This window comes from Camarhynchus parvulus, chromosome 5 (assembly GCF_901933205.1).
Source record: "Camarhynchus parvulus chromosome 5, STF_HiC, whole genome shotgun sequence".
Classification (NCBI taxonomy): domain Eukaryota; kingdom Metazoa; phylum Chordata; class Aves; order Passeriformes; family Thraupidae; genus Camarhynchus; species Camarhynchus parvulus.
In genome coordinates, this window is record NC_044575.1 from 1,246,321 (window position 1) to 1,271,625 (window position 25,305).

Genomic DNA, 25,305 nt, shown 5'->3' on the forward strand with positions numbered 1-25,305 from the left:
ACATCACAGGCAGAAGGTAATGACTGCTGACACCAGAGCAGCTTTCCTCTTGTTCCAAATAAAAGGCAGCAAACTCTAAATCATCAGTGCAGCCACGCCGTGTACCTGCCCCCATTGTTCAGCCTTGGCTTTAAGCTGGGAACAAAATCCATCAAAATGCAGCTTCAGGGGGGAAAAAATGCACTGTGTGACACGTACAAGTGCAACTGGCTGGTCTGAACAAAAGTAAACTGGGATTAAGGTTTCAACAAAGAGCACTTCCTACTAAGGAATAGTGCCTTGGGAACTACTCCACACACACACACACACACACATACACACACAAAACCCTCCAAATCTCCCCCTCCCCTCTCCAAACAAAAGCAAAATCTGGGGTGGCATGGCCCTGGATTTGTTCCTGCCCTGGGATTTTGGCACACACACCCCCTTAAGAAGGAGGATTCCAGTAAACAAGCCATAAAGTACTGTTTGTCCAACATTTGCCAAAACTACAACCTGTGTACTCTAGCCTGGAAATCCAGTTGGTCTCTCAAATGCCTTTTCTGTTATCTATTGGTTATCTTTGGCTCAAATGTTAGTTTTCATGTGAAATCTTTTGTGGGCTTTCAAATTATTTTGTTTCTCCAAATGAGGATAAGAAAGCTGATTCATTCTCATCGCGTGATCTTTCTAAATAAAAAGTTGTGAGGAACTAAACAGCAGCAAAAATCAGAAAATAAGGATTCCATCCTCAGTTTGGCTACAGGCCACTGGTGTAACTGTGGCTGATCAGTTTGATTTTCCTCCCACAGCTGCTCTAACAGTAAAAATAGCACAGTTATTGGCTTTTTGCTTTTCTCTGATTCTTGTTTGACTCAGGCTTCACAGTGAAGGGACCCTCTGACCATGTTTGACAAGGAACACCAAGTCAGGGAAGTCTTTGTGCTGCTGGAGTGCTGCTGAGAGCTCCAGCTTTTATTCACACAGCTCATAGTTTGCTGCAGGGCATTATACTAAGAAAAGTAAATTTTATTATCTGACTATCCACAGTGCTAAAGTCTGACTGGTACCTACAGCACCTGCAGAAAAATCTTAGAACAACAGGTAAGAATTTTTTTCTAGACGTGCCAAAAAACCAGGATTTTTTAAACATATTTCCAGATACAACAAGTGATGGGGTATTCAAGAGTAACATGTTCCTGGCAACCTAAACATATATAAAAATCTGGCCTCAATTTGGTAACAGAAATGCAAATCACTAATAACAACAAGCCACCTGAATTTCATTTTAAACTGATGCAGCTCTTGGGTTTCAAAGTTCTGTACTGAATGTAATTGATTATGAATAAGTCTATGTATTTTGGAGTTTCAAGTCTGCAGAAAATTCAATAGCACTTTGTGCAAGAAGTCATTCTGTTGATTAGGAGACCTTAATCAATACAATTTAGCTCCTCTTAGGAACTGCCCCTCTCCCAGCCAGAGCTGGGCTTCAGCCTTGTAGTGTCAATATGATGCTCAATCAGAGCCTTCAAAATTCTCCAGATACCTCCTAACACAAATCCAATAACAGCGTGGTGTTACTGATGGAGCTGCAGTTTGTGCCTCACAATAATGCAGATTTTCTACCTGCTTCAGACCTCTTAAACAATCTATGATAGTGCTCATAAAAAAGTTCATATTCTTCCTGCAATTGCAGCAAGTCACCAGAAAATAAAATATTTTGCTATGGTCCTTGCACAAGAGTGCATGTTGAAAATGCTGGAGCACAGCATGCAAAACCCCTCATGTTTGTGGTGCTGTTCCTTTAGTAACTGAGGGCCCAACAGACTGACACTTCTGAGCCACTTCAACAGTAATGGTAATAAAAAAATACATCTTAATGCAATTCCTTTTATACTTTTAAGCGTATGCTTTCTAGCCCATTTTTTTAATATGTTGCCATTTATCTGAACTCCTTGGACTTTGTGCAGTCCCAGCTCCTGAGTCCATAAATCTGACGAGCCCTATTGTACCACTGACACCTACCTAAAGAAGTACCCATTGTCTGGGGAAGAGATGAAGGTGGGTTGTTCACTCAGTCATCCTAACTCAGGTTTTTGTCACACCCCCTTTTGTGAATGCAAACCTTCACAAAATAAGTGACTGAGCTGTGTGGTAAGAATTACAGAGGAAATGAAGGGCTCCTCTGATTCTATTCTATAATCAATCAAGAAAGCAAATTGAGCCTGAGGAAAACAAGAGGGAAAACAAAATGAGATGTATCCACATAGCCACATGCTAATGGAATCACTGCAGCACTGCTGGCTCCTGCAGAGGTGCAGGCAGGAAAGGGATAACTGCACAGGGAAGAAACAAATCAATATGGATCACTGAAAACTGATTTAGAGCACTGAACTCACTCAGACTTCTCTTGCATTTTCCCTTGGTTAGGCTGGCAGGAAGTGGGGGTGAAAATGTTCCAACGTGACTTTAGTCTTCCATGCTGCACTTAGGCTGCACTCCTGTGCTGGACTCCCTTTTCCTGCATTTCTGCAGAGCCCTGGCAGCTGGAACCTGCCCACAGGGCTGCAGAGAGTGTCCTCTGGCTGCTGACATCCCTGGCCAAGCCTGATCACAACACAGTTTCATTTGGGTAGCTCAGGTAAATTAGCTGGTGATGGTGCTCAACAGCCTGGTCACAGCAAATGAAGAACCTGCAAGAAGTTAGGATTTGGTATAAAGGAAAGGAAATACAGCTGCTTTTACCATGCATTTCTCTTTCCATTAAGAAGCTATGATGTTAGGCAGAGAAAAATCAGAATCCCTGCCTGCCTGTAACTGCTAGAGAGTATTAAGTTGAAAAAAAGACATGGGAGGGCGAGGGAGAGAAGGGGTGAAAAGAAAATTCCAGAAATGTAACTCAAATACCTGTAGTCAAAAAGCAACCTCTCAAGAAAGGCCCTGGGGTCAATATAACACGGAATGGAAGGACTGCAGAGTTTAGACTTTAAGTCACTCCCTCTGACTTAAATTCCAGATAGTTTCCAAGAGTTTCCTTAAGGAAATTGGTCTAAGGAGAAAATATCGGTGTCAGTGAGGGGAAAAACTGATCCACAGAAAATGGAAAAGAGAAAGGCAGCCTCAACCAGGAGCCAGTCATCAATCTATTGCTGAGACAGAGTCTTGGCAAAACCCATTCTCCTGGTAGATCTTGCCTGGAGTAGAGCAGATTGATTTGACAGTCTCTTAGCCTAATAAATGCTTGACCCCAAGGTCTGCTGAATTCACTAAATCCACTGTGCAGGGAGAATTGGGAAGCAGTCACCTCTGGGGAGCATCCTGCTCCTCAGCCCTCCCCTGCTGAAGGCCTTGACTGCTCTCAGCCTCGTGGAGATGAGGAGATGGGAGCTGCTCTCACAGGAGGAAAGGTTAATCGACTGCACTGCTGTTAATCAATCACCTGGGAGGGTCAGCATTTACAATAGGTAGGGCTCTCCTCCCACCAAGAGATTCCTGCATCTTAACCAAGCACCATCTCCTCCAGCTGGAAGGATGAGTAATAGGCAGGAGCAGAGTCCAGAGAGATGGCAGGTGTCTGATCCAGAGCCAGCTGAAGTCAATAGAAAGACTCCTGGTGAGTTCACTGGGCTTGGACCAGACCCCAAAGAAAGACTTATTACCCAAGGTTTGTTCTGCATACATGCATCAAGCTACTTTCAGTAGATCCTTGAAAAGCAGCAGATTCATCACACACTTTTGCCTCCCTGTGAAATCCAACTCCTACAAGCCATGCTGTGTCCCAGTCACCCTGATTGTCAGATATGGCTGACATCCAGCAAAGGAGAATTACCTGCCTGTGACAGCACACACAGACACCTAGAGACATTTCAAAATCTCCAAGCAGCACAAGGAAAAAAAGCCAAAGTGGTAATATTTTCCTGGCGTTTTTTTGTAATTGCTGCTCGCCAAAATGAGAGCTTCCTCAGAAGAGGAAAACTAGATCAATTCCTGAAAGGACAGAAGAAAACTGAGGGAGTAAAATTTAAAATACCCTGGCATGGAGGAGAATGAGCTCAGTGCTGAACCACCAGCAAGGTGAAGCTGAGAGAGCCTGAGAGAAAAATACCAGGAGAAACCAGAGGGTTAGGAAGTACCCCTGAAGACCTACCTCTGTAAATGAAAGCTGCATTTAGCACCAGCACCAAGTGATGACACAGCAGTGACTGTCCTTGATGAGTCTAAATGGCAGGAGGAAGCCTTAGCCTGCTGGGACAAATGCAGGCCCTTGTATCCCAGTGCAGAACCCTTTAGTAACACACCTGCTGCACCACACAGCCAAAAACCCATGTGGCAAAGAGCTGAAAGCAAGACTCACCCCTTTAGGGACACCCATGGCTACAGGCACCAGCTTAGAGGTTATCCCAGAGGCTGCTAAAGATCTGCTCCCTCACAGCTTTGCTTTCTGGTCTGTCCTCACCACCAGTCTCACCCAAGCCACGCTCCTGGATGAGCTTCCCCTCCTTTTGCTGCCAGAAGTCTGCTCAAATGCTGGAACAAAGCTGCTGGCTTGGGATTTTTGCTTTTGCAATAACTCAGTTTCTGTGAAGAGGCAGAGTCATGACAGCCTGGTGCCATGGGCCTCCTGCTGTAGCTAATGAAGAGGTGCCAGGCTCTCCAGAAGGCTGGACAGCAGCAATGGTTATTCTCTGCACACCTGAAATTTCATGGCACTGCAGAGCACCTGGGACTTCCTCCTTATGCAGTGACAACGAGCAGGAGATCAGTGAGACAGAATAATCCAAGGTGTGCTACACACATAATTTCTATGTGCTCCAAAAATTGCTTTTCTTCCAAGGACAGCCATCTCAAAAGCTCTTTGCCAGCAGACAGCTGTGGTTGTCAAAACCAATTTCCTTGTGTTCTCACTGCTAGATGAAAAAAACAACCCACTAGACAGACCCTGCTTCTACACCCAAAAGTAAGGACTAATATTTGGTGACCTTTCTTCCTTTGGCTCAGTTGATAAAACAAGCAGCGCTGCAAGCAAAGTGAGGCAGATATCATTAAGGAGTGAAGGTACCTGTCTGTTTCCTAAGGAAACCTGACAAGGAATTCCACATACAGAACAAGAACTAGATTTAAGAGATACAGCAGCTTCTTCCCCCAAAAAGACTTTGGTACAGCAGCCTTATAAATCTGAAGGTTTTGGCCAAGATCTGTGACATGCATGTTGCATCAAAATACAGACAGTGGCCCTCTAAGCTGTACTCTCTGCATTGGATTTGTTTTGCCTATTTTGTTTGTCTAATTTTTCTAACCTTTGTATCAAAATAATGTCCAAAGTTACCAACCTGTTAAGATAAATGGGGATGCTCTGTCTCTCTCCAGGTGTTGCTGTTACTGAGGATGAGGATGTTGCTACTGAGGAGATTCATGCAAACTGCACCTCATTTTCTCATGTCTAAAAGCAGATTTTTGCAGCCATAGCTCCTGGTTTGGAAGAAGACTCTGTTATTCTCTATACACCTGTATGCAGCATCACCAGCAGCTCCTGCAGTGTTTGTCATCCCCCTGGCATGGCCAGAACCCCCCTGCCCTGCCAGTGCTGGATCCTGCTGCAGCCACAAAACTGACAGGAGATGCACAGAAAAACTGATGTGTTTCACCTACTGACTATTAATTTTTTAACCCAGAGTGGGTGAGAGCATGAGACACCTGCAGCTTGGTGCCAATGACCAAGTAAAGCAGCAAAAAGGTTATGGCCTGATCAGTTCTTCCTGGTGTCACCTGGAGGAAGGTCCCACAAGGCTTCAACTTGGTCACACAACACCTAAAGACAAAATCCCTTCTGCCTGAAAGGAATGAGAGATGGATGGCACAGAAACAGAAGGGAAACTCTGAATGCTCCACTGACCCAGCTGGCATCGAATTAATATAAATATATTCAATATAAATTTGTTGAGAAATAGCAAACTTCTTATTTACCCTTATCATCACTCCCCAAAACTGTCCATGCCCCAAAAAAACCATACCACAGAATTCCCCTGAACCACGTATTTAAAAATCTTGCAACTTTATTTGCATATAAAGGCTGCTAGATATAATATCACAATAAATTTAAAGATACAACTGCAAATCTCAAAAGGAAGGAGAGATGGAGGGCACAGAAACAGAAGGGACATTCTGAGTGCTCCACTGACCCAGCTGGCATCTGATGGATGGGCTGCAATAGAAATATGTTGAGAAATAGAAAATTTCTTACTTACCCTTATCATCGCTCCCCAAAATTGTCCATGCCACAAAAAAAACACAGAACTCCCTTGAACCACGTATTTAAAAATCTTGCAATTTTATTTGCATATAAAGGCCGCTAGATATAATATCACAATAAATTTAAAGAAACAACTGCTTTTCTAAATTCCATTAACATGGTAACATAAAACAGGACGAAGCTCAATAGCATTTACAGTGGTGGAACAGAAATAACTATCTGCAACAATATTTTGTGCTAGTGAGATTGCATTTACACACAGTGCAAAATAAGAAAAAAGAAAATAAAAAAGACAAGAAGAATATTTAAATATAAAGGACAACTAAGCCTTATTTTATTTAGGCTTGATTGTATCCATTTGACTCTATACATGCCTGAACTACAACAAAGATTTAACTCGGGCTCTTGAAGGCCTTGAGCACTTGGAAAAACATGTCACATCCTTCATAATTTAGATGTGCTGTACAGCATAATTTTGCAGATGCTATACTGGCAATATTAAATCCTAGCTTAGTTATAATGCACAAAAAATACATATATATATAAATTCATATTTAAAAGGAGTCCACATTTACAATTTTTTTTTTTTTTTTTTTACTGCATGAAATACCTGCTCTTTGCAGCTTTCACCCCCAGTCTTTTAAAGCTAAAATAATTTAAAAAAAGAAACAACAGAAGGTAGATATCACATACAGGCTGTGGCTATCAAGATCAGTCTTTATAAAGCAGGTGGAGACAAACAACTGAGAAGTCTATTCTCCCCTTGCTGCATTCTACCATGAATAGAAACAAGTTAAAGTACATGCACACATGTCAAGAGGTAAATGGACCCCAAAACATTGTTTGTGCTACTTAAAAAATTGATATAAATTCAGATAAAAAGCTAACATTTAAACCTAGGGAAAAAGAAGACACTTAAAAAAACCCCGACAACAACAAAAGTTGTGCAAATTTGGGTGTATTTAAATGCTGCCTATTTTTTAGCTTATAATATAATATTAAAATAAGGTCTCTCACTTATTAAAAGAAAGCTTGGCTGTCCTTTTGAGAACACTATAACAATTTACAATGGCAAATTTATTGAAAAACAAAATTCATTTTACAAATTCACAATGCTTTATCAATTTAAAATGAATGCTGCATTTCCAAAAAGCACAACCTCTAACTTCTCTTCTTGTTTCTTTTGCACCAGCAATTTACAAATAAAATTTAAAAAAAACCCCAAAAACCAAAAAACCCCAAACCCCACCCCAAAACAAAAACCCCCCACGGCTCCCCCAAAATCCCCCCTAGCCCCTATTTTGAAATAAACATGAATGTAAGTTTTTAATTAGAAAATGGCAGTTTATAGACCTTCCCCAGTAGTGCTTCAGGATCCTTGAGGGGTGGGAAGGTCAAAGATGATGGGAGGGTTGGTGGGCTGGAAGCTGACTGTGCACGTGGAGGCGTTGATGTAGGTGGTGTAGCCATCTGTCATGATCCCATAACCTGTGGGGACAAGGGGAAAACTCACTGGGATGCCTCAGGGTTTATCTTTTCTATTTTTCACATTCTGTGCTGCTTTAGTGTGTGGGTCTGAGCTCCATATTCAGGGATGGTGAGCTCTGTGCACAGAGCAGGGAGACAAAACAATTCCTGCTCCAGCTGGGCACCAAGGACAAATGACCCAAATCTCAGCCCCAGAGCACAAACCCCGTGGGCTGCAGAGAGAAAAACAAGCAGGGTGGGACTGCAGGGGCTAAAGCTGGAATGGGACAATGAAGTGCAAGATGCAAATGGAGCAGAACTGATCCCAGGGAGAGACCCCGGGAGCGCTCGTGCATTTTGGGGCCATTTTGGTTCCTCTTGGGTGCAGCCCTGGCTGGGCTCTGGTGCTGCCCAAGGTGGATCCATGGAGGAGATCCATGGAGGAGATCCCTGGAATCTCTATGCACAGGGCTCACCCTCCCCTCATGTGAAGCTCAGACCCACACACTAAAGCAGCACAGAATGTGAAAAATAGAAAAGCTGAAACCTGAGGCATCAGCTTCTGAGGCCTCAGGAGCTCCTCAGCAGGTTAAAAACACACACATTCACATCCTCAGGCTGCCCAGAGAAGCTGTGTCTGCCCCAACCCCAAAGTGTTCAAAGCCAGGCTGGACAGGGCTCAGAGCATCCTGGGATAGTGGCAAGTATCCCTGTACATGGCAGAGGGCTTGGAATGAGATGATCCTTAAAGTCCCTTCCAATCCAAACCATTCTATGGCTCCATTATTTAATTTATATATGTATTTCAAAAGAATTTTATAAAAGTGTGCGTGTTTTCAGCTGACATCCACAAAAAGCTAACAAAGAAGCTTGAAAACACCCAGGATGTATTTGGCCCAAATGCACTTAAAAAAAAATAATTGAAAAAAACCCCAGAGTATCATGGAGGAAGAAAGCTTCCCATTGCAAACCCACAGAGGAAAAAGGTTTTTTCTTTTAAACCATTATGATAGAGTACAGATCACTGCTGTCTGAAAGCTCAGATAAATACAGCTACCCACAGTGCCTATCAGAAAGAATAATCACTTCAGAATTGCTTCCCTGTCCACCTGTATCACTTTATTTATTTAGACTGGCAATTTTGATTTAGATCATCTCATGGTGGGAAAAACCTTGTTTGTGGCTGTTTTGCTTATCAAACGGGAAAAAACCTGCATCACCAAAATGTGTGGATGGCCTCTGTTGGTTCAAGGGAATGTGGTGCATATTCATCTCAGCTGAGGCTGGATAAAAGTTAATTGCACCCTGAGATAATGCTCTTAACACTTTGCTATTTCTTCCTGTACTCAAACAAGCCATTCTTATGTTCTTCTGTGTAAGGAATAGAAATGATTTTAATTTTTTGCTGGTATTTTTACAAGAATTTATTTGAATGCTCACTTTTAATATGTCCTGCCACTTTTCCCAGGAGATTTAAACATGCTGCTTTCTCATAATGATGGTCCTGTACATTCAGACACCCTCCTCTCCCACCCTTAGCACTATTACAACCACAAGTTTCACCACCCAAATTTACAATTTACACATTTCAGCTGGGAGTCTTGCCATGTTCATCTATTTTTAATATGTGAGGACTAATATTTGTACAAAATACCCAATCTTTTTAATGGGTGCATTGAGGGACTGTTATTTATGCCTCTGTGCAGAGGGTCATGTCAGTATTCCCAGTACAAACTCTTTATTTACAGATGCCAGGCATGGAAATCATGGTATGAAGTCACAAGGGCTTCAGAAAAACCAACACCACTGGCAGAGAGAGCTGTCCTCTTTTTATTTTGCTTTTATGAAGTCCTGAAATCTTTAGGCCTATGGAGAACCTAGTTAGAGACAATGGAGAAACCTCCAGGGGGGAGAATATAAAACATTTAATGTGTAATTTTGAGTTCTGGGGTCATGAAGTCTTCCACTCTCTCTCAGGCAGAACTCCTAGTGTTTGTCTCTCAGCCACATGAAAGCCACAAAATTGTATTAAATATTTAAGTATCTCCAGAATGTATTTAATCTCTCAGTGCCACAAACTGAGCTGGTTGTTTCGGAGGCTGACACAATGCTCACACTGCCTGTGCTGGCAATCACAGAGGGGGAATATCTCCCCTCAAACATGAGACTGATGCCTGACTCCACATCCCCTCCTTTCTGCTTCCCCTCATACCCTGAGGGAGGTGAGCAGAGGCAGCAATTTGTCTGCACATTTCCTTTTCTCCTCCAGCATCTTTCTTAGCTCCTGTGCTCGGAGTAATGGGGATCGTTTTCATTTTGGCTCGCGAGTGTGGGGAATCTCATCTGTTTCTCTAACTGAGTTTGTCAAAACTTGAATTGCTTTCAAATAACCTGCATGGAACAACCTTTGCAGCACAGTGAAAGATGTAGGTGGCTAAATGTAGCACACATTCCTGAAAGAGTCTGCTTTAATTCTGGAATAAATTTACAAAGTGCCACTCAGGCAATCACTTCCCTGAACTCCCTCCCTACTTTAATGCAATCTGCCATTACCCACTGCAATACACCATCAAAATGTGCCTCTGGAAATGCCAGATGAAGCAGGGAACAGCTCTGCTGCTTACCTTCATGAATCCCACCAAAGACATGCAGCTTGGGCCTGACCCTCCTCTGCACTGTGTTCAGCAGCTCCACACAGCCCACTCTCTGCAGCTCCTTGGGAACCCAGTCCCGAAAACCTGGAGGCAAAAAGCAATCAGTGCATCAATTTCCCCTATTCAGGTGAGGTTTCACCTAGTCTTTCAGGAAGTCATCATTCACACAGGGTTGATTCCATTATCTCCAGTCATAACCTCCCCATTAAAGCACACAATGGCTTTTAAGAAATGTTTTTCACTGTCACTTTGTCTTGCTTAAGATTTCCTCCCTCCATCTGCATTAATATTTTTCCTGGATGTGATTTGTTGTTTTGAACTATAGGTTTCTTCCACCTTGAAACCCCAGGCACTGCTGCAGATTTTTCCTGGCACTGCTGCAGATTTTTCTGCCCTTTCCCCTGGCTCTTACAGCAGTCAGCTCTGTGGTTACTCCAGAAATGAAGCAGCTCAGGAAGATGAGCTGAGCCACCTCTCAATCCCAAAGATTTAAAATACACAATCCCAAAGATTTAAAATACAGATTCCCACAGCTTCTGGAGGATGTGGTCAGCAGGCACCAGACCACTTCCGAGCCCTCATCACTGTGCAAAAATTGCAAAGCAGCTCCCAACAAGCCAGTGCTAATTGACCACACTGCCACTTGGTCTTCTGGACAGTACAGAAAAATGTAAAAAGCTGCCATCAGTCCCTGCAGGAGCCTGCTGCCTGGGCTGGCATGGAAAACATCAGCAGGACAAGGGAATGGGGAGCAATGAAAGAGAAATCAGGAGCCACGTCCAGCTGTAGCACCATTCTACTGACTTCAGTAAAAACATGAGCTTGGCTAAATTTTAGAGTGACCAAAGAGTCCAGTTACAGCTCTACCTCCCTTAATATTCACTTAACATTAAAAAGTAAACACTTATTTAAAAACCAGTATTTTATCAATGTTATCATTGAGACCAAGAGCCCCTCATTTTAGGGACAGTACTGACACCTAATCTGTGTCTGGAGTTAAGACACAGTGCCAACCTTTTGAAACTGAGCTTCATTATCTCCTTCAAGCACAAAATTTAAGCAGGTTTGTTCAATGACAGCACTCACTGGTGTCTGCAGCATCACAGTATTTCTCTGTGAACCCAGTTCAGAGCAGGGGGATGAGCAACCCATATAAACCAGCACCCATGAAACATTATAAGCACACCTGGGGTTTGGGTTTTTTTTGCTTCTTTGGGAAAATGAAGTGATTAAGAGAGTGCTGTTCAAGGCCCTGGTGTGCAGCCACTGGCAGCTCCAGCAAGGTTAAAGGGAATTTGCTGATCTTCTTCCAACATTCTCTAAGTAGCAGTAAAAAACTAACCAGAATATAAAAGGAGCAGTAATTACATTGGTCAAAAACTTTTTCTGGACTTTTCTTTTTTCCCCTTAGCTTGGATTGCTGACTCTCAACTTAATTGTGGTAAAAAAACACAGCTAAGTGTTTTTTTAAGCATGCATTAATTCCTGGCTCCACAGTCACCAAGAAGCTCTAAAAGAACACTGAGCCAGCCTTGGAAGCACTTAAAATGCTGGTTTATTTTATTAAAATGCCCCATGCCAGTCTGAGAAGATTTTACATATTCACCCCCACAAATGTAGTAAGTGACCGTGATTTGGCCCCTTCCTGTGACTGTGCGACCCCCTTGGGTTGCAAGAACTTCCTAAAACCCTGACAAAAACCCTAAAACCCTGACAAAAACCCTAAAACCTCAACAAAAATCCTAAAACCTCGACAAAAATCACTCTTCTCACAGTAAGGGCAACGAAGCCACTGCCACATTTGCTCATGGTGATAAGTGACATTTGTAAGAGGCTCAGGTGCTGTAAACCCAGCAGAGACAGTGAAGCCGCAGTCCCAGGCTGCCTGCCACGTGTGTCTGGAGGAAAGGCAGCCAAAAATTCATTATTCTGCCTCGTGGGGTGGAGACAGGAGAGCAGGACTTCCCAAAAGGGTTTAGTGAGGGCTCCAAGGATTTGGATATGCCAAAGCTGAGCCCTGCTGCCTCTGCTGGGTCAGTGTCCTGGGGTCCTTCTGGGGCTAGCAGGGCTTAGTTTAAATCTTAAACCTGAGCCCAGCCAATGACTCATGCCGACAAGCAAAACTCAATTAAATGAGAAGCTTTAGTTGCCTAATGAAGAAACAAATTATGCATTCAGAGGCTGGTGCTCACCTGTCATTAGATCAAGTTAGGAACAATTATCTAAGAACGTAATTTTATTCCTTCACAAATTTTTATGAGCCAATTAATACCTTTAAAACTATTCTTACATATTCTAAGTTTACAAGGGCATTATCAAGGAGAATATGTGACTACATAGTTCCAAACTCTTGACTGCTACTCTCAAACCTTAAAATGACACGACACGGTAGTGAGAAAAGGTTTCAAAAGTTTTAATCAATCTCTAAAAAGTCATAAGGGATTGAAAACTGGTTGTCAGATGAATACTACTCTTAAATAAAATGTCATACTATAATGGTTATGGTGTCAGATATTTGATCTTCCCTAGCTTGAATTTAATAAAAAAATTCAAGTTATTTTTATGGAAACTCAACAGATCAGCTAAGCCTAATCATAATTTTCCACTTCTTTCAGAAACTTTTTCAATGCACAGTTTTTACACTGGGTGCAATTACAGTATATCTTACAGCACTATCAACTTTGCTCACTTTGAAAGTAAAATTCTCATGCAAAAAAAAAAAAAAAATCACACAGAACTTTTGTTTCACTTACCAAGGGGAGGTCCATGTGTCATTAGTATATCAATTCCCTCAGGAATAAGGTTCCACTTGTCTAGCAAAGACTGACCTCTGGGTAGATTAAAGCCCCATCCATTAAACCATGGTGTCCTTTGGGGAAAATAAGACAAACTGCATCAGTGTAAAATAAAAAAAAATCTCTTCCCTTCTCTAATTTTTTTCTTCTGAATTAAAACAATTTCTGTGCTTCAGAGATTACCTGCAGACAGCCTTTTTTGAAGGGGATGCCTCTAACACACACTGATTTAAAGACATGCATATGATAAAATGTACATTTGAATTTAGATTAATGTCTGATGTTGTTTTTGTACCTTGAGTGCATTCAGCCCTGTGGGGCATTTACTCACTAGAGAGAAAGGGAAAAACACTAAAATAACAAAGTCTAAATCTCAAGCTTTTTATCAGAGTTTGGGAATGTTCAAACATAACAACTCCTTCCCTATGCTAACCACCAGAATAACCCAAACATCTGTGCCACTGTGCCACCTCACTAAGCTCAACCTTGCTCCTTTCAGCACTTTTGTTACCAGAGCACTGTCACAAAACTGAGGTTTGAACCCCTGAGCCTCCTAGACATACAGGAAAAGCGTAATAGAAATAATGAAAGAAATAAACATTCACACAATGTTTAGCCTTACGGTGGCTTTTAAAAGGCATCTTATAATTTAAAATTCATTTAGTATTTCTCAAGGAAAACTGACACCCTCTGTGTTCTCCAGCAGAGCACAGAGTTGTTCTGAGACACTTTATCCACCAACCCAAGCATGTAGCAATGAAAAGCACATTTTCTAGTAGCTTTTTAACATAATTTTTTAACATACAACTTTTTCAACACATAATTTTGACACAGATCTATCATAATAAAGCCTTTCCCTATCAAACAAATACACAATTGCTCTGATGAAATACAGGACTATTTAGATTTGTTACCAATAACCTTTGTTAGTATTGTACTAATTTCAGGAGTTTCCATCTGTGTGTGTGTTTCCTAGAGCTCAGGCAACAGGTTTAGACTTTGATTTCTAGGTAGGATTCTCCTGTCCTAGCCCATATTTCAGAAAGTTCTAGGTAGGATTCTCCTGTCCTAGCCCATATTTCAGAAAGTTCTAGGTAGGATTCTCCTGTCCTAGCCCATATTTCTGAAAGTTCAGGCCACTCCTGAAGTCTTCTGTGTGCTGCAGTTCTGAAAACAGAAAACAAAAACTGGGGGCAAAGAACAACCACAAACCAACCTTGAAAACAGCCATACCTGTTAAAACAGAGATCATTCGAGTCCTGTGTAATTTCATTATGTACTCTGCCTCCCCTGCCCTCTAAATTATTCATTTTTCCAGCCTCAAATGTGCATTTGAGTGGGAATGTCCTGCTGAGACGACATCTCTAATTTTTATTTTTTTTTTATAATGGAAGCATTTTGTTTTGCTGAGACATCAGTTTGAGCAATGAGGACTGTATCCAGCTCTGTGGATGATCTGCATTCCTGACAACTGGCAGGATGGAAAACCAGCAGGCACTGCTAATATAGGGGCAGGAAGGTCACTGGTGCCTTTGTGACAAATAATAGATATATCCCATGTAGTCCTGCTGCATTATGCTCATACTACACACACACAGGAACTCATTCAGGCCAGCAGACTTCCTGAATGAACACTGACAAAAGATAGGAAAATGAGATGTTAGCCAAACATTTCGTGTGAGCTGCGGGCTCCTCGTGTGCTCAGCCACAGGAGAGGCTTCACCTCTCACAGCTGCCTTGCTCTGCACCCACCAAAACACCCAAAAACCCCTCCTGTGTTTAAAGCAAGCTCCCACCAAGGTTTGTGTGCAGCTGGATTGAAAATGAAGGCTGTGTCTTGGCTTTAGCTAAAGCACAAGAATTTCTGCTTTCCTGAAACACCTATCTAAGTTCCCCTTCCTATAACATTCCTGCATTTTAACCCATGGAGATTATTGTAACCTTCAGGGCTGCAGGCAGAAGTTAAAATATCCCTTCCTCTAACATTCCTTGATTTTAACCTATGGAGATTAAAATATCAGAAGTTAAAATATCGTTTGGCCGAACATTCAGCTGCTTAAAACAAACAAACACACAGAGCTGGGGTCAAACTTTTCACTGTCAATTAATGATTCTTTCCCCACTTGCATTTCTCCTGCAGATAAGACTGTAGTTATTACAACATAGTTAAAGCTGAAATGTGAAACCACGTCTGTGATTTCTCTGGAACTCTTTGGAGACCAGGACCACAGAAAAAGAACCTGGGTTTGTCTGCAGGATTTTTATGTTATTTTCTTCTGAAGCACTGTGGAAGGAGGAGGAGGGGAACGTGAGCTCAGATATATTCCTCATTCACCAACCTCTGTAATTAGCTGTGACTAACAGGCACCACATGGGAAGAAAACTTTTGAGAAACCTTCCTCATTATGCACACCAAAAAAAGATGGTCAAGTACTTATTTAATATACTAAAGATTTTTATACAAAAGGGGTAAATCAAAGAGAAGAGCAGGCACGACTGAAGAACACCTGGATTACAGATTTAGGCTTCAGGCTTTTAAAACATGAAACAGGGCATAATTCCTGACAGCACTGCAGGCTGGCCAGGCAAACTGAGGGTCCCAGTTTTGCAGGGGGTTTCAGGACAGAAAGCCAAGGATGTGCTCAGAACAGCACCAAGAAGCCAAAGAGCTGCGTGGCACAAGCTCAGGGACACAGGGAAGGTGACCTGATGTTGGCTGCGCTGCAGCGAGCATGGGATGGGGTCGGTGTGCTGTGAGCCCTGGGAGTGGCTGGTCACCCCAGCAAACTCCAAATACCTGCAGGAAACACAAAGCCTGCTCTGTGGATCACAGAGGGAGATTTTACTGCTGCTGGTGCCTTTTTTTGCATGCACAAGAGTCAAATAGAGTCACTCTCAATGTCTAAATAACTTGGAAAAAAAGAACTGTGCACAGAGTTAGGTGCCTTCTGCAATGTATTTTGAAGCTGATTGTTTACTGTGAGAAACCACTTCCTGACTAGGAAGAAATGTAGATGATGAATTTTGGCTGCACTGTCAGGGTTTAACCCCACAGCCCTTTTCCTTACCTCCCATGGGGTGGGAGAGAGAATCAGAGGGGTAAAAGCACATATACCCACTTGTGGCAATCAAGCACAAGTAAGTAATAAAGACTACTTAGTCATTAGCAGCAATATTTCAGATCTGACCTAATTCTTTTTTCCTATGGATCTCTGAGTTAAATAGTTCAGCTAATTCCTAAAACTTCATTTTTTAAGTATAGCTGGCAACAGCAGGAAGTTATTGAATTTAATAAAAAAAAAAAAAATCAAGGTTTTTTTTTTATGGATAATATGATGCTGAATAATGCCACAAGGGAGGCGTGGATGGAAAACCCACAGGGACTGGTAATGAGAGATTACAAATGATTTTGTCATTTTAGGTTTGATGGACCAGAACACAGCCCATGTGCAGAGGAACCTAACTGAGGCTGTGCTGCTCAGAACCACAGCTCACAGCTTCCCCTACATGCCAGCAATCCCCCCCAGGAATTCCTGCTGCCCAGGAGCTCACCTGGCAGCTCATCCCTCCCTGAGTGCAGAGCTCCCTCATCACTTGGGAGAGAGGCTGTGCTGGCACCAGCTGTGGCACAGGGAATGTCCTCATGAGGGGCAGACACCTGGCCCATCCCTGCTCTCCTCAGCTCCCCATTCCTGCACAGGAGTCCCCACAGGTCCCCCTCCACCTGGCCTTTTGGAAGCTGCCTTTTCTGCAGTTCGAAGGAGGAGGCTGCAAATTATCTTCACACCTCGTGCTGCAAGAGATGCAGACACTGCTGGGCATCGTGGCAGGAGGGAGGGAATGCTGAACTTCCCAACAAGGCTCATCCTCCTTGTAATTTTTAATTTGTTTCTTAACAAATTAAGAAATTTTTCCAGGTGCACTGGGAGAAGCCCTGGGCAGGACACACAAATCCATCTGCTTCCAGCAGCAGGGAGCTGCAGCTTCAGCAGGTGACCAGATCTCCCTTCTCCCAGGTGAGCACTGTACAGCTTTATTATTTTACTAATACATTAAAAAACACCCCAAACAAACCTGCAACAAAAGCACAGCCACGGAGCATGATTTCATGGCACAGAAGATCACAGCTGCTCCTTGGTGCATTCCCCTCAGAACCAACACTCCCACATGAGGAAAGGGGACACAAAGCCACAGCCACGTTCACCCAGGTAGCACAGAAATGACAACTTTAAAGCTTTTGAAGGGTGGCAACTCCTACAACCTACTTTCATCTCTTCTCTGACTCATGAATTCAATTACCTGATCCTCAGAGCTCAACAACTCAAAAGGTAAATGTACAGTGAGACCTTCTAGATTCACATTTTCCTCTTAACTCCACCAGCAAATCCATTTATTTCAATAGTTACTTCTAAACAGGATTAGAAAACTGAATGATCTCATAGGTCTTTAATGCCAGGTATTCATTCATTTTTAAGGATGCACAGTCTTTTAGGAAAGCTTCAATTTTATCTTTAATCCAATGAGTAAAGTGCACAGGAGGCAAAAATCCCATTCTGTCTCCTTGCACAGGATAACAGCTGAGGGAGCATCTAAAAGGCATGACAGTGGGAAGCACTTCCACACCACCAATAACAACAACAGAATGCTCTCTATTTTTATCAGCATTCAAAGGGAGCACACAGCCCTGGCTCACGATGGGGGAGGCAGCTCCAGGAGCAGAACAGAACTGGGGGGACAGGACAGGGATGTGCAGCCCTGGACCCCTGGGACCACCCTACAGACACATCCCCAAAGCACCCACTCCACTCCTGGGCCAAGGCTGCAGGGCAGCAAAGTTGTCAGAACCCAGGACATTCCTCTGGCTGCCCTGGGTGATTGCAGACCCTGGCAGGGGGCTCAGAGACCTTGGCACAGAGTCACAAACACCTGTGCCTTTGATTTCAGCCATGGAAACAATTACCAACTTTGTGTGAAGAGTTACAAGCCACAAGGGTTTGAATAGAATGATAGTGAATTTGTCACAGGGTGGAAAAGTAGAATTTTGGGGATTTAGAATGGGGGTTCAAGAGGCAAGATGGAGGAATCTGGGCATGTCCTGTCTTTCTTCTTGGCCTCCATCTTCTGCTGGGATGGTGGCACTTTTGGATTGGTTTAGAGACAGACTGTCTAACATAGGTGATAGGTATTGGAAAATTATTGTACATAAAGTACATGTAGTTCTTAGTTAACACTGCCCCAAGGGCGGTCAGAGAAAGAATGTAACAGAAAAGAGAAAATAAGCAACCCTGAAAAGCAGAGCTGAGGAATCCTGACTTCTTCTATGGTTGCGGGGCTGTGAAAAAAAGACTTTCTAATACCTCGGAGTCATCTCAACCACAGAAACCTGAGACAAAGTGACAAAACAGCCACCAGCAGTGACTTTGTGCAGGGAGAAGGAGAAGGAGAAGAAGGAGGAGAAAGAAGGAGAAGGAGAAGGAGAAGGAGAAGGAGAAGGAGAAGGAGAAGGAGAAGGAGAAGGGAAGGAGAAGGTTTCAGTGCCCTCTGGCCCCGAGGGCACACACACAGGGTTTGCCAGGGCCAGCAGCACACACTGTCCCATGGGAATGCACACACAGGAACAGGGATAAGGGCAGGAGGGGAGAGCCTGGGGCATCATCCAGACAAAACACTGAGCAGGGCAAGTGCACAATGCATTTGAACCTCAGATTTTGGCTTTTCTATTTTTCACATTCTGTGCTGCTTTAGTATGTGGGTCTGAGCTCCACATTCAGGGATGTTGAGCTCTGTGCACAGAGCAGGGAGACAAAACAATTCCTGCTCCAGCTGGGCACCAAGGACAAATGATCCAAATCTCAGCCCCAGAGCACAAACCCCGTGGGCTGCAGAGAGAAAAACAAGCAGGGTGGGACTGCAGGGGCTAAAGCTGGAATGGGACAATGAAGTGCAAGATGCAAATGGAGCAGAACTGATCCCAGGGAGAGACCCCGGGAGCGCTCGTGCATTTTGGGGCCATTTTGGTTCCTCTTGGGTGCAGCCCTGGCTGGGCTCTGGTGCTGCCCAAGGTGGATCCATGGAGGAGATGCTTGGAATCAATCCCTGCTTTATTCTTTAGCTCTGTCCAGCCCCTGCTCCAGGGCAGCCTCCCCAGGGCATCACACTGAGGAAGCACGTTTTACAGCAGCTTCTGTAAAGCCACTGAAACCTGCTTTCAGTGCCACTAATGTACTTTTTTGGGTGAAGCTCCTTTTTATAGTGAAGATTCAAATGCTTTTTCATAATGTAACAACCAGCAGGAAATGGTAAAGGCTAAATTGTTCCCTAAATGTGCTCATTATATGCAGTGCTGTGACACGGGTGAGAGGCACAGCCTGGGGGCTCCAGCTGGATGCCATTCCCACCAGCACTCACCTGCTGTGCCTCAGTGTCCCATTTAGAAAGTGAGAATAATCACCCAGAGCGGAAAGGAGCACTGGTTCCTTGGCATTTTGCTTACCCTGCATCTTTAAACAGCTGAAGCTCTCACAGAAGTGAATCATCAGTGCTGCAATTATGTTAGCCGTGTACCTTCTCATTACCAGCCTGCACTTCACTCAGGAAGTCTCTAAAACATAGTTCAGCTATTTTCACAAGGTCAGAAAAACCTGAAACCCCAACAACCTGCTGGTTGTTTTGATTGGTTCTGCCTTGCAGGTTTTTTTCTCTAACTTACAGCCTCTAACCTCTGGTTATCTAAATGACAAAGCATTTGAGGAGCAGGACCCCCGTCCTGCACTGACTTTGGAGGGAAGGAGCCCTGCAGTGCCTTTTCCCTGGGAGCAGGGAATGAGAAGCTGCAGGATCCCCTCAGCAGCCAGCATGACCTGGCATCCTCCTTGCACCAGGCAATTCTCAATTTCTGACTGTACCAACTGGCCAGTGGAGGTTTGAGTTTAAACTCCTGTCAGACACAGATTCAGGCCTGGATCTGTGAGAGCTGTGAAAAACCCAGGACTTTTACTGCTGCCATACATCCTGTTCCATGCCTGTGCTGATCTGGACCAGATTATCACATCAAACAGTGACAGGACAGCAGCAAGTGCAGCTTTAGCCATCCATACAAATGGAACATGGAAAGAATTCCCTCCTGCATCTCCCTCCTCTCAGTGTCTGCACATCTCTGCCTCCAGGCTGCTCCAGCTGTTATTGACAGGGAACTGAGCTCTGGTGCCCAAATCTACAGCCAAATGCACTGCCTCTGTGGGTACCTTTCACTCATTTCTCCTCTCTGATGGTCCAGCCCAGCCACTGACACACTGACATCTCCCACCCTGTGTCTGCAATGGTTAGTGACCCTTTTGGCCAAGGACTGTCCATTCATGTTAACAATACCAGAACACCACAGTTTTTATGAAAACTCGTCTGTGGGGAAGATGTGTTTTACTCAAAAGAAAAACAAAGAAATTGAGTTAAGAAACAAATAAAAATACACCGGGGTTTAAGAGACTTGAGAGCAAAGGAGCAGGCAGGCAGGAGGTTGGAAGCCCAGAAATGTCACAGAGACACTGAGGACAGCAGGACACAGCAGTAATAAAGAACACAATGAGGCACAGCAGTGGACACCACCCCTGGAAAGGAGAGGAAGGGACTAGGTGAATTTCTCAAGTTTATGATCCAGGCAACCTTTGTTTAAGTATCCGAATTGCTCATCAAAGAGGAAATTTCCTCCAAACCTTCTGGGGCTTCCCAATCCCTAACTGCATTGCAATTATTTTATTTAGAGCTTTACTTAATGAGATCTGGGAGATACTTTAATATCCCCCCCAAAAATTGAAAATAATTCAAACTTGACTCAAGGGCTAATTTCATTCTACTTTTAAAAAGCACAGAATTACAAAGGCCCATGAACAGAATCAAGTACCAGACCTTACACATCTGCTCTGTATAGTTGGGGCTGGCTGGAAGGACAGACCTGGCTTAAGTTAGGAGCAGACTCAGATGGATCCAGACATTAAGCACAGTGGTGCTGCACTGTGGCAGAGCTCAGACCCACAGAGTACACTCTGGACTGACTTTTAGAACTGCTTCTCATTGTGGAGTGAGCCTTTTTACTCCTTCAATGCCACACTGCATCCCAGTGCAGGGCACACGTGCCCTTGAATCATCAGAGGATGCTGCAGCACGGAAAAGAACTGAAATAACTCAAGTTCTTATGGCAAAATGTTGTGGTCTTCGTAAAAACACAGAGAACCTTCAAATATCTGTCTAGAGGAAGGAGCTCTCTGCTCCTGAAGCTCACCACAACATAAATCAAATCTGCTCCCAGGGACATGCCAAGGGAAAGGGGAAACAAAAGAAAAAAAAGAACAAACCAGCTGTCTAAAATTTTGATTCAATTTTGCTCAACAACTGTTCATGTTTGAGAATGATGCTTGATTTCTCAGAGTAAGCGTGATCATAACATGCTGTTGTACCACATCTTAAATTAATTTCCTACATTCCTCTCATTATCTGTGCAGGAAATGTAAATTGACAAAGCTTCCACCCCAGGTCAGTCTGGGAGAGGCTTTTACTAGCAGTGCTGCTTCTGTGATGACAGCACACATTAAAGTAGAGCAAAAAAGAAAAAAAAAAAGTAAAGAGCTCTCCCCCAAGACACACTTAATAGTACAGATCTTCAACCCACTGGGGTAGTCTGTGTGCTTGACATGTAATACAGCAAAATCTGAACAGATTTTCTGAACAAAATCTGAAATACTGGTCTAATTACATCCAGTAGTTGAATATTTTATATACTTGTAAAAGCAGCATTTGGAAAATATTAACAGAAACACATCAGCCTTTAAAACAAATAAGCTACATTTCAGTGAATTATGAAAGAAATGTTGCCAGATGTAAGTTAGTGTAACAAATAAAACACTCCAAAGTAGTTATGTCAACCTGCCCTATTAGTGAAATTGGTTCTTGCTCCTAAGAAACAACCTCTAGATATTTAATTATTTGCAATGCTCCTTGAAACAGAATTCTTTAGCATTGATAAAGTCTCTGTAGTTCCTCCAAAAGGCTCTGAGGGTCAGCAGATGTGATAGCTTGTTCATTAATTAATGCCCCAGACCAGACAAATTCCAGACATATTTTTATGCAGTGTTTCAGCACCTTTTTATATGTTTATATCTGCAGCCTGTGCTGCTCCTAATGTACACAACACTTCATGACACCTACAGGAAAGGTGTGTCTTTTTTATACCGAGGAGCCCTAGCACATAACATCACAAAGAGAAAGGTTTGGGTCCGCATGTCTTAGCTGCCTGTGCTTTTCCCATTCTAATTCCCAGAGTTATCAAACCACTCTGGTGTTTCTGAAAAAATACATGAACCAAAACCAGCCCAAAGGAACAACAGAAGCACAAACCTCCATCACAATCACAGGAACTGGAAGGCTTTCAAAAACTCTTTCAGGTGCTTCACAAGCAGTAAATAATTGAGGCTCAGAACAGTCTGGTCAGCCACTGGTTACAGAGGTGCAGAACTAGGCTGGCTAACCCAAGAATAAATTTGCCAGAGTACATGCCTAAGTAACTTGCATAAATTCAATCAGACAGCAGACACAGAATTCTGCCCTCCATGGCTTTCACCATTAGTCTTTACCAATAATTTAATTATTCTTAACTACTCCAATGACCTAAAATAAGACACTGAGATTGCTTATTGCCAGATGGTGCTGTTTATCTATAAATACCACCACTATTTTCATTTATGTTTTGCTCCAAATGCTGGCCAGCATTCCTCAATAAGAAACTGAAACTTTCCAGAATTCCTGCTAGGAAAACCAAACAAGGCTCACGTGCATTAAGTCCTCCAAACACACACAGCCCACAATATTTAATTGTAGGAACTTGTAACGTAATCTTCTAAATATTTACAGGAAAGAATGGAAACACTTAGTTATAATTAGGTCACAGGATACTCCCAGCATTTCTTGTTTGTCTGAGGTCTGTGCTACCTTCCGTTCCAGCTTATTCTTGATGTAAAGTCTCTTATCCTCACTAACCAGATGAAAACTGAGTTCCCAGCGTCACAAAACACGCTTAGTTGGCATTTAGGTACAGTACAAAATGCCATGGCTTGGTTTTAAGCCATCATTTCCTGGTTTACTGTTCGGTTGTAAGTTTTAGGAAGTGTCACTCATGTGAAAGCTATGCAGGTTGGTTCATTTTCTTCAGTTATTACAGACCTTGCTTCATGCAGAAATGTAACACCTGGCATACTCAAAATCCCACCTTTGCTGAAAAATGTGATCCAGCCTTGGAGTCTGCAGGAAGGGAAAGTTAAAGCTCCCGTCCAGTCTCCATCAAAAACCACTGCTACCTCATCTGCCAAATTCTGCCTCCCAACAAACTTTCTCTGTAAAGCCATCTGGGGAAAGGGATGCTCATGGGTCTCAAAATGCACATCACACCTCCTTCCCAGCCCAGGAACCCTCAGGAGACTCAACTGCAAACAAAGTCCACCACAAACAGAAAATCCCACACCTGATGTACACCTGGTGCATACAACATGTGCACTTGGGCGTGGATATATTTCTATATACGTATAATATAAATAAACATTCATTCCCTGCTGCTCTGCTTGTATCAGGGGAACTGAAAAACAGCTTGCAGAAGAAATGGCTCAGTGCACTCCCAAAGCAACGAGAGCTCCAAGTGCTGCAGCACTCAAGCATGGCCACAGGAATGTGAGCAAACATTTCCAGGTTATTACCTGGAGGAGCTGTCTCATGTATGAGCCAATTCAGCAAATCAATTAAAGTAATGCAGCTACTTGATCAACAGATGAACACAAAGGGGAGATTGAGGGAAAAACGTAAGGGCCATTAAAAAAAAGCAGCTGGAAAGACTGGAGAGAGCATTCAGCAAAGAGAGAGGCACAGAGAGAATTATTTAAATTGAAAAGGATCTGTTTAAGCAATGGGTCACTCCTTTTTGTGGCCTTCAGGATTAAACAAGGAACTCTGATGACAGCTGGGTCATTTACACAACATTTCATTTTAAGGCCCCCCCACCTTGGTGTTGTCCTTCCAACAAGGTTTGTGGGAGATGGGAATTACCACAGGCTGAAGGAGAGTTAATTTGACTCTTCTGGTGAAAAAAAACCAAACAATAATAGAATAATATTTCTAATAACAGAATGATTAGAAACCAATGTAGCAGAACTTTTGCATCTGTGTCAGTTACTTGACCAACAAAATATTATTCATGTTTGACCCAGTTCTCACCTTGAGGGACAGAAGATGTGGCCCCCACATCTCTCTGAGGCCACACCTAACTCCTCTCAAGAGTGTGTGTGTGGAAAATAATTAAGTAGAAGCAAACAGGAGAGCAAGGATGCAGGGAAGATGCCTTTCTCAGGGACCACCAGCCAAAATTCCAGATTTTGTTAGAAGCCTGAGGTGCCTCCTGTCACAGACATCTTTTATGAAAAATCCTTTCCTTAGGATTTTTCCTCCTGAGAAGCTGAGAGGCCTCAGGAACAAAATGCAAACATTGATTATCTGCTGCTGTGGAATGCAACAGGTGCATCTATGATTGGCCCATGTTGGATGTTTGTAATTAATGGCCAATCACAGCCCAGCTGGCTCGGACAGAGAGCCGAGCCACAAGCCTTTGTTATCATTCTTGGCTATTCTATTCTTAGCTAGCCTTCTGATGAAATCCTTCCTTCTATTCTTTTAGTGTAGTTTTAATGTAATGTATATCATAAAATAATAAATCAGCCTTCTGAAACATGGAGTCAGATCCTCATCTCTTCCCTCATCCAAGAACCCCTGTGAGCACGGTCACACCTCCTAGAGGATTGCACTGGTTTTCCTAAGGCTGATGAAACTGCTCCTCCTGGAGCCATGGAGCAGCAGCTCCAGCCAGAGGGCAAGGACTGCTGCTCCTGGTGCTACAACCCACAGAATGGTTTGGGCTGGAAGGGACCTTCCAACCTACCTAGTTCCACCTCTCTGCCATGGGCATTGTTACAAAAGTTATTCTATTATTACTAGTTTTTGCACCAGAAGAGTCAAATTAACTCTCCTTCAGTCCGTGGTAATTCCCATCTCCCACAAACCTCATTGGAAGTGATGCCTCAGGGTTCAGCTTTTCTATTTTTCACATTCTGTGCTGCTTTAGTGGGTGGGT

General features: G+C 43.2%; 1 protein-coding gene across 6 annotated transcripts in view; it reads right to left on the minus strand.

The window, feature by feature from the left end:
- Positions 1-7,497: 7,497 nt before the first annotated feature.
- The window catches only part of MPPED2 (metallophosphoesterase domain containing 2), a 121,965-nt gene continuing 104,157 nt past the window's right edge, over positions 7,498-25,305 (minus strand). For all 6 annotated transcript variants that reach the window (XM_030950566.1, XM_030950561.1, XM_030950567.1 and 3 more), the window contains 3 exons: positions 13,104-13,219; positions 10,321-10,434; positions 7,498-7,717 (listed from right to left, as the gene is read on the minus strand). In XM_030950566.1, coding sequence (XP_030806426.1) covers positions 7,599-7,717; positions 10,321-10,434; positions 13,104-13,219 — 349 coding nt within the window. In that variant the 3' untranslated portion in view covers positions 7,498-7,598. The remainder of the gene's footprint in view (positions 7,718-10,320; positions 10,435-13,103; positions 13,220-25,305) is intronic.